Source organism: Miscanthus floridulus, chromosome 5, assembly GCF_019320115.1.
Source record: "Miscanthus floridulus cultivar M001 chromosome 5, ASM1932011v1, whole genome shotgun sequence".
NCBI classification, from domain to species: Eukaryota; Viridiplantae; Streptophyta; class Magnoliopsida; order Poales; family Poaceae; genus Miscanthus; species Miscanthus floridulus.
The window spans coordinates 95,341,707-95,355,208 of record NC_089584.1 but is presented as its reverse complement, the minus strand read 5'-3'; the positions used below and the strand labels follow the sequence as shown (position 1 = coordinate 95,355,208).

The window sequence follows — 13,502 nt, the reverse complement described above, 5'->3', positions numbered from 1 at the left end:
AAACGGTGAAACAAAAGGCACGGGAAGAATTAGGAGCTCACCCCGATCACGTTGAAGGCGATGGACAAGCCGGAGGAACAACAGAGAGGTAGGTCGACGTTCACGGTGGTCACGGCAAAGCAGAGATCGTCGGTGAGGGCGTTCCGGTGACTGCGGTGGGCAAAACGACCAAACAACAACGGATTAAGTACTACAGCATCGAGACGAAGCCGTAGATACACTGATCATGGGCAACGGCTCACTGGAGAGCGCTGGCCACAGAGAGGTGGAGCTCGGCGGCGCTGTGGACGGCCGCGAAGAAGAAGGGTTCACACCGCGGATTCTCGGCGAAATCAGTCGACCACAGCTGGCTGGGTGGATGCGCAAGAAGGAGATGGAGCTGGAACTGGCTTTAGCTGTGACGGTGGAGCACTACCGCGATGGTGCGAGCTCGCCGGAGATGAGCAAGGCCGACAGAAAAACAGAGCAAGGGAAAAAGAAGAACGGCGACTGCTCCAGAGCTTTATAGGACGGCCAAGGAAGCAAGGAGAAGCCACGGCGGAGTCTTTCCCGCGCCAGCGCGAAGCCAAGGCCGCCACGCGCGCGCCTGGAACGCCAAAGACGGTCGCCGGCCATGTAGCAAGAGCGGTGAACACTGTTCATCAATATTACAGAATTGCCATCCAGTTTGAAACTCAAATTACTCCCAAATTTTTGTAATAACTCAAAAATCTCCAAAAATAAAAGTTGTTCAAAATCAAAAGTTCTACAACTTTGCTTTTATAACCACCCCCAAATTCGGTCTAGATTTTGAAATAAACTTTTGAATTCGAATAGGGGAAATTTAATGAATTACGCCTTTTTGAATTACTCCAAAATTTTCATAACAACTTTGAAAACTCCAAAAACAAACTTTGTATAACTTGCCAAGCTCTACACTTTTGCTTTTGGGCTCAACCCCAAAATATGCTTAGATTTTGAAATGAGTTTTCAGGGTAGGATTTAAATGCTGAAAATCAGGGTTTTCTCGAAAATTTAAAAATCCAAGCAAACTTTGAACTTGAGTCAAACAATACAATTCAACACATACCACATAAATATAAACTTATTTTAGGGTACGCATCTCAAAGATTTCACCAAATGCCAAATGCTTTGCAATGCGTATGATGACATGTCAGGTTTTAGTATTTAAACACCCGAGGTGTTACAGACACTGGCAGACTGAGCGAGCTCATCGCTCTAGCAGAGACGGGCATGCAGGCGAAGGAGGCTGAGGACAACACTGGCAGACTGAGCGAGCTCATCGCTCTAGCAGAGGCGGGCTTACAGGCGGAGGAGGATGACGACGCGTTCTTTACTCAGGTCGCAGCGACCGTAGATGAAGCGGAGGCCTCTTACTATAGGCGACAGGCTCGGCGCGGGCGCGGCGTGGCGCGGCGCGGCGCAGCGCGGGCGAGGGCGGCAGCGGCGGCGGCTATCCTAGGGCAAGAGAGGGAGAAGAAGAGAGGAAAGGCGCGGGCCAAGTAGGTATTAAAGGCTCAGCGTCATTAACGTTGGCGCCGAGCTCGGCGCCAGAGTGACTGACGCCGAGCTCCCTGCCATGCCATCCTCCGTGCCCAGGAGCTCGGCGCCAGAGACGCTAGCGCCGAGGTAGGCGCCAGCATCAATGGCGCCGAGTTAAGGGTCTATTTTCTGGATTCTTTTCGCCAGAGGTCTATTTGTGAGAAACTTTCAAAAAAAAAGAGTTAAATGGTAAAAAATTCTACGTCATGCATGGTGTCAGCCAAAGCAGCTCCGTACGGGGCCAACAAAAGCGACGTCATACGTGATCCACATGCGCTGCCCCGGCCACGCAAGAGCGATCGTAGTATTCTCCACCGGCGGCAAGCGGCAGCACACATACGCAGTCTGACCGATCGACCGGCCGCGCGCCGTCTCCCTCTCCCAAGCTGGCCCGGCCCGTCGATCGGGACGCGCAGCTCGACCTCGACCGGCGCTACTTTAATCGGGGAACGACATGTGCTGGTAAAAAAACGTACGCCCCCAAGTGCCAACCCGCGTGACGTCTCGGATTACGGACGCCGCCGCTGCCGACGCCATCACACACGCGAAAAGGTGGGCGCCCGACGACCACCCAAGCTACAGCTACTACAGCCAGCGGGCCCGGATTTGTCTGTTGACCGCTTCTCTTCGAAACTGGCCGGAGCCCGACGGGGTGTTCGGCTGGTAAGGTTTATACTATTGAATCATTCAAAATTATCTAAAATCAGCTTAAATCTGACCAGCCGAACGGGCTGTAAGCGGTTTGGTTCCGTTTTAGACGGCTATGATAGAGAATGGAAGCTTTGTGATTAGGTTGGCAAAATGCTCTAGATGTGTAGCGCGATTAGTCAACGCTCTCTATATTTGGTAATCTAGAATCTAGATTGTCATATTAATACTACACTCTGTCCCTTAAGTTTTTATTTTGTCTTATAATAAGACAAACTATATTAGGTATTTAGGTTTGATAAGTTTATTAAAAAATATCAATATTTATGTGATATAAAGGGAAGAAAAAAAAGATCCTGCCCGCTGTTCGCGGCCCCGCAGGCTTCTTCCGCTCGCACAGGATCAGGACCGCCCGCCTGGCCCGCCCCCATCATGAGTCCAACCGCAACGCGCGCGGGTCCGCGTCCACGTCCGCCTCCGTAGCAGCTGTCGTCACGGAGCCGGCGTCCCCGGCGCGTCCCCGAGCCGCGGCTGACGCCCCTCCACGCCAACGCCATTCCTCCCCCTACGGCCTCCCCGAGCCCGAGACTCGCGTGCAGCAGTCACTCGGTCCGCGCGAACCGGTCGAAAGGTACCCCGCGTCGCGGTGGGGCCGCAAAGTGACGTCACCCACCCACCTCACCTCCCCTGTATATAATCCCCCGCGTCCCGCGATTTACACCAGCGCCCCAACCGGCCAACCCCAACCATCGCCCACACGAACCACGTTCCACGCCCGCGCGGAAAAGACGGGGTGAGAGAGAACAGAAAAAAAAAAGTTAGGGGAGGGAGGAGGACGAAGACTCGGCGGCCGGAACGTCAAACGCGGACGCACGTCGTCGGGAAGTAATGTACCAGGCCATCCCCTACAGCAGCGCCCGACCGTGGCTGATGCCGGCGGCGGCAGAGGCGGCGGCCGTCGTCGCCGTGAAGCCGGAGCCGGCGGTGCTGACCACTGCGGAGCCTGTTGCGGCGGCGGCGGCGGAGGAGAGCGCCCGGCCCGACGCCGTGCCCGGGGCCGGGGCCGGGGACGACGACGGCGGCAAGGCGGAAGTCGGAAGGGCCGTGGCGGAGAGCCCGGTGCTGGTGGTGGGGCGGCGCGGGTGCTGCCTGAGCCACGTGGTGAAGCGGCTGCTGCAGGGGCTCGGCGTGAACCCGGCCGTGCACGAGGTCGCCGACGAGTCCGCGCTCGCCGGGGTCGTCCCGGCCGGCGCCGGCGCCGAGGCCGCCGCGCTGCCCGCGGTGTTCGTCGGGGGAAAGCTCCTGGGCGGGCTCGACCGGCTCATGGCCGTCCACATCTCCGGCGAGCTCGTGCCCATCCTCAAGAAGGCCGGTGCCCTCTGGCTCTAATCTAAACAAGTCTATCAGCAGCGTATTTCTTCCTTCCTTTTCTTTTTCCCCCCTTCCAGAAATGATGGCGTCGTGCTTTAATCCTGGCCGTTGGATCGATCGTGTATATTACATCACATCACATCGCGGCGGATGCATGCGTTGGCATAGGACTTTGAATTTCTTTTTTTCTTTATTTTCTTATTAGGGGAAGCAAAAAAAAAAAGAATGATGATAATTCTAATCACAAAATTTATCTAGCAGTAATAGCTTGTCTGGTAGCGTGCGTGTGTCATGACTCATGAGTTTTCGCTTCGCGTCTTCCATCCATCGTGTGAGCGCGTGTTTAGTTCCGTCCCAAAATTCCAAAAATGCTACAGTACTTATCATATTTATCATATTGAATGTTTGCGGCATATATATGGAGCATTAAATGTAGACGAAAAAAATTAATTACACAGTTTGGTGGGAAATTACGAGACGAATGTTTTGAGTCTAATTAATCCATATTTGAAACTAATTGTCAAATAAAAACGAAATTACTACGATAACTCAAAATTCCAACTCCAACTTTATGTAACTAACGCTCTGAGTACGGAAGACGAGCGAGAGTCGGCAGAGGGACGTCGTCTGCCGCATCTGTACAGTCGTTTCCGTTTCAGATTTTAATGAGGATGAGCTGTCCAGTTTCGCATTTCCTGTGTGGCCTGGACCATTTGCGTACATCACCTGATATACTACTACTACTCCGTATTCCATACATATGGGCCCTCTTTGCTACTTAGTGGTCAACTTATCAGCTAGAATCTATATTATTTTCTCTTACAACAAAACAGTTTTAGCCAGGTTACGTATCAGCTGAACACAGCCACCATTCATTGCCGCCCGTATACGGCATTTGTCCTGTACGGCTGTGCTCGACTGGCTCGATTCATGGCCGGTTGCTGAGGTGGTATGTATGGGTGGACGTCACTAGCTTTTGATGCCATCAGAGATGACATGACATAAACAGCATGCAAAGTTGAAAGCCTGGATTAACGACACACCAAACAGCATGCAACTATGTCATGTTCCTAGTATACTCCTACTAAGGTGTTGTTCCAAAGTTTCAGAAAAAAGAGATGACATGACATAAACAGCATGCAAAGTTGAAAGCCTGGATTAACGACACACCAAACAGCATGCAACTATTTCATGTTCCTAGTATACTCCTACTAAGGTGTTGTTCCAAAGTTTCAGAAAAATGAAAGTGTTGTTTCAAAATACGCTCATCATCTAGCTGCATATGATTTTCATTGCTACCAGTAGAAACAGTTAAAGGTTGGTCCCTAAAGATTACTGGTGCCAAATGGAAGGCGATGCGATTAAAAAATCAGGGACGATGCTATGCTTGGTTGCCTTTATTTTACCACTACAATCTACCAGGAAGAAAAGGACGTGCTACTCCACGGTACTTCCCTGCTCCGTTGGACTCTTGCGTGCGACAAACGTGATAGTGGTACTATTTCAATTCCGTTCCAAAAAAAAGAACGTAAAACGATGCTACAAAGTGCGTAAGCAGTGATGAGCGCGAACTGGAAACAGCCGTAAAGTTTCGGTCGCAGGGAGTATAGCGAAGCAGGCAGCAGCGGAGACATCGAACCTCTCGGCTCGTGGAATTTGCGTGGCGCGTGTCTGGTTCCGGCTGGAAGGAAGAAGTTGCACAGACCAAATTGGGCACAGCCAGCCAAATCCCCGCGGCATTCGGATCTACCAGTGCAGAAGATCTTCCGCCCCGCTCCGAGACGGAGGTGGAGTGCAAAAGCACAGTACGGTATACTCCTACCGGCCTCCATGGTTCTCAAATAACAGTCTAATAAGAATTCTGGCACGTTTGGTTCTTTAGTCCATGACTAAAGTTTTAGTCCACCTTTAGTCCATGGACTGAAGTACTGTTTGATTACTTAAACTAGTATGGACTAAAAGTAATAAATGTTGTGGTAGGATGACTCATTTACTTCTACCTGCTGTCTCAGGCAATCTGATTCTGGCGCCAAGAATGTCAAGGCAGTTGAGAAATGTCTAGATGACCTGATCGTGGCGCCAAGACCACGTACTGGCGCCAAAAGAAATGTCCGGGCAAAACATAGAGTCACGGAAGCGCCAAGACCTTGCTGTCCCAGGCGATATGAAAGTCCTGGCGCCAAGACCACGCTTTTGTTTTCATACACATTCAAACACATCTTCATATGCATTGAAAAATGTTCATACAAAACTTCATACACATTCAAACACTCATAGAAACGGAGGAAATTGTCCATACAACAGTAGCACACAGCAAACATAACATCACCATTAAACAATAGACATCTATGCTCTATTGAACAACCCATCGGCTATCCAATCACGGAATTGATTCATGGTGTGATCTTCATCTCCATGACGTGTATTAGATACTTGAGAAGACGATGCTTCCGAGAGTGAAACAAAGTTCTCATCACTATCAACCAAATCAAAGTCCGCATCCCCCAAATAACTATCTCGAATGAAATTGTATAGTGCCATGCACGCAATAATTATTTGACTTTGCTTTGTCATAGGATAACTTGGTAGGTCAAGCAATATCCTCCACTTCATCTTTAAAACTCCAAATGACCGCTCAATGACATTACGAAGTGAAGAATGTGCATAATTAAATCGTTCTTTTTTACCTCTTGGCGTTGGTCCTTGTCTAAACTCCGGGATATGGTACTTAGTTCCCTTGTACGGTGCAAGATAACCCGGTCGGTTTGGGTAACCCGAGTCAACAAGGTAGAATTTTCCTACACATAGCAGTCAAATGGTTTAAGCAAATCACATGCCAAGTATTGCAATAATGAGACAACATAGAAAAGAAAAAGTCAATACCTTCAAGTGGATGCGGAAATTTGTCTCCAAACTTGTCAATGGCATCTTTGAATACCCTTATATCATGTACTGATCCAGGCCATCCCGCCACGACAAAAGTAAACCTCATATCAAAGTCGCATATAGCCTTCACATATTGACTTGTATATCCATGTCGTCCCGTATGTTGTACTACCTTGCTAGTTGGTACTACAACAGGGATATGTGTCCCGTCTATTGCTCCAATGCAACAGTCAATGAACGTGTGTGAAGCGAGGGGCTTGCAATCTAGGATGGACAGTCCTAAACTGAGGGTCCTTTGGCTTAATGATATCAACTGCTAGCTTGGTCACACTATGTAGAACTTTATCAAACTTCCTGCATACTGTCTCTAGTGACCTTGTGAAACGATCTTTAGCTTGTCGAACAGACTGAGGGGCACCACATATCCATAAAAACAACCCTAAAGCCTCCATGGATGACATTCTCCTAGTGGACTTCAATCCATATGACCCAACTAGCACACTATGGAGCCCCATAAAAATGCCTTCACTCATCCTAAACATATTGAAGCAAGCTGTCCTACTTCCTAGTGTCTTCATAACCCAATCAAAACCACTCTCTGTAGCTACTCTATAAGCCACTTTGTTCATGTAAGTGTCAAAATGGTACATACCCATCACGGCAACAGCTATGGTTATGATTTTCCTCCTCTTCTTCTGAGACTCGAATATGTATGTTTGTACTCTTCGATCATAATCATCTCTATCATCTTCTTCCCACTGATCATCATCGGACTCATCTTCTTCTTCCTATAAGATGGAACAGGAACATGTCAGTGTTCTCAATTGCTTCTAGAACCACAAAAGCAAGAACCACAAAGCATCATCATAAAACATCATGTCGAAACAGCACCACAAAGCATAATGTTTAGAAATAGTACCATAAAGCAAGACTTTAAAACTTTTCTAAATATAGTAACAAGTCTTAACAGTCTTAACACAGTAACATCACCATCAAACAAGACTTAGCATTAAAGGTCTATAAAACATGTTTTGAATAATAAGGTCTTAAAACTAGTCCTAAGCATAAGGTCTTCGGTAGTTTATTATAATCCTAGACTGCTTTCTGCAGCCAAGTCAGTCGGTCTTCCTTAGTGTCCTATCATGTTGAAGACCATCCTGGTTGTACTCAAATGAAACAATCTTGTTGCAACATAAAATTCTGTGTGTTTGGTCCTGCTCTAGCATCCTTGACCAAAACAAGCATCTATTTATGTCTTCTTGAGCCTCTTCCTTCTTCTGCGACTCCATCTCCCTCATTTTCTGCCTCTTCTCGAACTCCATCTCCCTCATTTTCTGCCTCTTCTTGAACTTTTCCTCCCTCATTCTCTGTTTCTTCAGTAACTCCTCCTCCCTCATTTGCTACCTCTTTTCTAGCTCCTCCTCCCTTTGTCTTGCCATTTCTGCCAGTGCTTGTTCATCCTTTGTTCTACTAACCTACAACTCACTTATAATCCTCTGGAACATCTTCATCATTGGGCTCTTGCTCTTCTTAGCTGGACTTGTGGCTATGTCTGCTGCACTAGTTGTTCTCTTGCGGCTGTTACTGCTTAGTGGGTTGTGTACAAAGCCTTCTCCTTCTTGATCTTCACCCTCCTCATCAGCCAACACCTCTTCTTGTTGATGCGAAGAACTGGGGATGCAAGAAGATGATCCATCAACTATTATCCCATGAAACATCTCTGCAAGTTGTTCTACATAAGTAGGAACACCATGCATGAACTTCTTGCATTCAGATCTTCCCTGAAAAACAGAAACAAGTAATCAGAAACATAGCAACAAGAAAGAAAACAATACATGGGAGTGAAAACTGATTCAATTACCTCTAACTCCCTTTTTCCACCATGCAACTGATGCTATGATAGTGCCATCAGGTCTTTGACCTAGTGCGGTACTAGTATTCAACATAGTCCAAAAGGAGTACAAAGTCTTGCATTGAGTCCATCTGTTCCTCAATTGCTTGACATTTAAGTTTAGACCAGACTTTAATAGAAAACCTTGTCTCATCATATTATACCCTCTACGTGACATTATACCATGCAAGCAATTCCCTGCCCTTATTTGTTCAACCGCTAGATCATAGTAAATATGAGTGTTTTCCTCGGTCCAACTCGCCTTGTCATATGCAGTCACCTAGCATTCAGAAGCATTCACATTCATCTACAGGGCAGCAATCTGTATCCCTCTAATGTTTATAAGATGCATTCACAAAAATACTCAGCATCACATTCATGTAGCATTTAGAATTTGTGGCTAGCATTCACAAAAAACTTAAAATAGCTAGCACTCAGAAGCATGAAAAAATACTTAGCATCACATTCATCTAGCATACAGAATTTGTGGCTAGCATTCACAAAATACTCAAAATAGCTACCATTCAGAAGAATGTCAAAAATAGTCAGCATTAAGATTCATCGATAGGGAACAGGTCCAAGTTGTGGCTTACCCCCTGGGAGTCTTCATCTTCATCCTCACCGGTGCCAATTTCCTATGGATGGTCGAAGTTGTGGCGCTGCCACCACGTCCACCAACTCTACCTCCCCCATGGGTCCCCCCTCTACCTCCACGGCTACCAACAGCTCCACTGTGTCCTTGTACTCTGCCTCCGGTGGATCCAGCGGACCTCACCCGGCGACCTCCATGAGCTCCGCCATGACCAAGCCCTCTGCCTGTAGGGGCACGAGAAGGAAGGGGATAGTTCACTCCATCATCCCCGGCCTGGAGGAACTCCTGGTACGAGTCTAGGTTGGGGAACACGTTGGCCTACGAGTTCAAGTCAAGGTTTTCCATGTGCCGACGGGGAACGAATAGGCTGTGAGCGGCTGCGAGGTGAAAGGCCTGAAATCATATTCATCGTCGGCATCCTAGGAGGGGAGGAAGCTTCGGGTACCTTGTGATGAAGAACCTTGAGAGAAAAATTCATGGTAGTTATTCATGGTGTTGGGGAGGGCCGGGATGAGGTCGATCCGACGTGGGGAGGTAAGGAGGCCATGGATCCGGTGTTTGGAGGGGCTTGGGCGGTGGATCAGGTAGGGGGAAGAAGGATGCGGTGGGGGTGGCCGGACCTAGATCCTGTGCTTGCGTCGGGAGCAGGGGTGGGGAGGAGCGGCGGGAAAAGCGGGGAAATAGGAGGGGGAGGTACCGGCGGGCAGGAGCTACCACCGGCGATGAGGGGATGGACGGGTGCGGTGGGAAAAGCATCGCTGTGGGAGGTGGTGGTGCAAGGACTAGAAATGGGGAGGAGCGGCGGGGAAACGGGAGGGGCGGGGAGGGGAGTTGGTTCGGTGCAGTAATGATAGGGGCAGGGGAGTGAAGGGAGTGAAAGATTTTTTGGTCCACTTTAGTCTAGTTTTTTGGACTAAAGGACTAAAGCACTTTAGTCCACTTTAGTCCAAGTGTTTGGCTATTTAGTCCAACTAAAGTATAGATTTTAGTCCAAAATACTTTAGTCCATGGAACCAAATAGGCCCTAAGAAGAGAGATAGAATGGCTAGCGACTTTTAAATAGCTGGTCTTGCATGATCTTACGTAAACAACTCTCACATAACTTTCATAGCTCCACAACATTCTTTGTTTATTATTTCTGAACCTCGTCGACCTAGCTATTCGCATTTTGCATGCCCTACCCGCCTACTACCTCGGATAGGGAAAAGGCAAAAAGGGCATACGTACTTGTCAGACTCTACTACACCTTTCACAGTGGCATGACGAGTGACAGCTGACGAGCCAAGATCCATCCGCCTGGTCCCTACCATACTAAGTGTTAGATTGATGTCTAATCCTAAACTAGGCCCAACAGCCTAGTTGGGGCCTTTGATCCACGCTCTGATCGAGGGCGTCTAGCCCACTATGGCTTGAGGGCCCCTATCACACTGAGCTATAGTGGGGGCCGACGGCTCTGAGTACGAGGTTTTACCATGAGCTGAGCTCCCCACCCAAACTTAAACCCTAATCCCAATCAGAGAGGGGCGCAGCCCAGTGACGGGAAGCCACCAGCCACGCGCCCTGCTCCACCGACGTCAACGACTCATTGACCTCTTCCCCGAAACATTGCTGCTCGTGTGCAGACTTCACCGACGAACGACGATGGCGGCTTCTTGGACCATCTCCCTCTGTGGTGTCAGGTTCGACCTGTTCTTCTTACTATTTCTCTCTGTCCTCTCTACTCTCGCATATCGCATGCACAGTAAAGATACTCGCTAGATTTATGCCTATAGATCACTGCCTTTAGGTCTAACAATTGGTATCGGAGCCTACCTAGGTGTGAGATCTAGCCTATCAGAAACCCTCTGTTTAGATGTAGCTCATGTTAGGGGTAGAAGAAAGAGATTCAGATCCGTCTAGATCTAGGAAGAGAAGAGAGTCATCGAAACCCTAACCCTAATGGGGTGATAGACAGAGAAAAAGAAAGAAAGGGGTCTCAGCATGCGAAGCTGACCCTAAACCATGAATCAAACTACGAGGAAGAAGAAAGTGAACGAAAACCCTAACCCTAACCAAACCCTAATCTCGATCCTAACCCATCCCCAACCCTAAATCGAATAGATCCGCAGAAGAGAAGAAAGGAAAATCAAGAAATGAAAAGGGAAGGGGAAGAGGCTGCCTCGCCGCCGTACCGTGCTGCCACCTTGTCGCCGCATGGGTGGGTGCTTGGGCCAAGGGCACTGTAGCCGGCGCTCGACGGTGCATGCTCACCCACTGGGGAGCGCACGCCGACGAGAGGGCCGGCGACGACGCATCATCGTCTCACTCCGTGCCGTCCGGGGACCAAGACAGAGAAGGAGGAGAAGTGGCCGGGTCAGATCTAGGTTTTGGAGGGGATCAGGGCACCGCCGCCCAGACCGCTCGACGGCGGCGTGCTCACCAGCTGGGGAGCACACACGCCGGCGAGGGGACCGACGATGGCGCCATCTTAGCGCTTGCTTTCACTCTGGTGCTCGCGCCTGCTACGCTGAGGAGAGAACGGAGCGAGGCGAGAGAGAGAGAGCAGCAGAGAATGGGTTAGGGTTTCCCCAGGGTGCCGTGGCATCGGCTTTTATATCTAGCGAAACGCCGCGCGCGACCGTCGGATCTGTATGAATGGATGAGATTCACTGGACCGAGGTTTCGGCCTAGTGCGAGCGCGCGCGACTGCCGTACTTTGCCGGCCTAGGCCCAGGTTGCGGCATGGGAAGCAAGTGCGCGCAAGAAAGAAACAGGCCGAGCTAGAATTCATTGTTTCAACTCGTTTGGGTCACATGAACAATGTTTTTACAAGTTTAAGTTTTCTTTTTTTAGAAACAATTTTGATGATATTTATCTGTTTAATATCTCTATTAAAATTTGAATCAACGGGATAATTTTCAGAGAATAGTTGAGAAAAGTTTAATGCTTCTGAAAATAGATAATGAATTTTTTCACGTTTTTCGCTGCTAAAGAAGTCGTTTATTCTCCAATTATTTTGCACCAACGTGATATTTAGTTGGAGAAAAAGAGATTTTGACACTATTATGATGTTGTTATTTTTGACCAACGTTGTTAATAAACAATATCGTAATTTTAATGATTTTATGCATTATTTTTATTTTTGCCCAACGGTGATGTAGATTTAATGTATAAATAGCTTGTATGTTTTAATTTGACCAACGTTGAAATCAAGGCATGCAATTGCTGTTATTATTTATGTTCTCACTCTATATGAATTGTGTTTTCAGGCGGATACAACTGATGGGTTGTATCAAAGAGATCCCCACTCTCAAAGGTGACAACTACACAGAGTGGAAGAAAAGATTGACCTGGCCTTCATCTTGGCTGAGGTGGACTGGGTAGTCACCTCACCGTGTCCCACTAAGCCTGTGGCACCGGTGAGGGAGACAAACGAGGCTGATGCCGCTTGGGCAACTAGAGAGAGGGATTTTGAATCCCAAAAGATGTTCTAATGACCTTGAGCATAGGAAGTGGGTCACTGCCAACAAAAAATGTTTGGCTGTGATAAAGAACACGATTGAGCCTGCAATTGTGGGCTTAATCCCAAAGTGTGACACGGTCACCGAGTACCTTAATAGAATAAAGAGTCAGTTCACTGGCTCTTCAAAGACATATGCTACCTAGCTAATAAAGCAGCTGGTGATAGTGAGGTACTCTAGAAATGGTGGCATAAGAGAGCACATACTAAGGATGAGCAATTTGGCATCTAAGCTAAAACCAATGGATCTGGCTCTTAAGGAAGAGTTCCTTATCTATCTGATTTTTGCTTCCTTATCAAAGGAATTTGAACTTTTGTTGTCAACTACAATATACAGCCCGAGAGAGTGGGACTTAGAGAGGCTCATGGCTATGTGTGTGCAAGAGGAGAAGAGAATAAAAGCTGCCAATGGTGGCACTATCAATTGTGTGAAAGACAACAAGAAAAAGAATATAATGCTAACTCCTCCACAAAGTCAAAGGGAAAGGGTCCCATGCTGCATCAGCCTCAGCAGAACAGGTTCATAGTAGAGAAAGACCAGTGTCTCTATTGCAAGAAGATAAGACATTATAAGAAAGATTGTCCTGATTACTTAAAGATGATCATGGCAAAGAAAGGTGAGAACAATTATTACATTCATAAATGAATCCCTATATGTACAGTATTTGAAATCTACTTGGTGAATTGACTAGGTGCAACTGTTCATGTTGCTAATTCCTTACAGGGATTCCGTTCAACGAGGACTACGCAAAGAAGAGAAAGACATGTTAAAGTTACAAATGGAGTCCGAGCAGATGTTGAAGGCCGTTGGCGATCTTTCTCTAGAGCTTGCTGATGGCTTCACACTTTTACTTAGAGATGTACTTTATGTTCACTCTTTACAAAAGAAACTTGATTAGTGTTTCATGCTTAGACAATGATGGATATGATTGCCATTTTAGAAATGGCAAATGTAAGATAACATTTAATAATACATGTGTTGGTCTTGCTATCTTACAAATGAGCTTTATTTGTTGTCACTACATGATGATGTGAATATTGTATGCGATGATGGGAACGTTGCATGCGACAAT

General features: G+C 47.6%; 1 protein-coding gene and 1 pseudogene across 1 annotated transcript; one reads left to right on the top strand and one right to left on the bottom strand.

The window, feature by feature from the left end:
* Positions 1-2,916: 2,916 nt before the first annotated feature.
* Positions 2,917-3,839, top strand: LOC136452664 (monothiol glutaredoxin-S5-like). The gene has a single exon (XM_066453256.1). The coding sequence runs from the start codon at positions 3,079-3,081 to the stop codon at positions 3,577-3,579; it is 501 nt and encodes a 166-aa protein (XP_066309353.1). The 5' UTR covers positions 2,917-3,078; the 3' UTR covers positions 3,580-3,839.
* Positions 3,840-5,907: 2,068 nt separating this feature from the next.
* On the bottom strand, positions 5,908-7,844 carry LOC136454951 (uncharacterized; annotated as a pseudogene).
* Between the last annotated feature and the right edge of the window lie 5,658 nt (positions 7,845-13,502).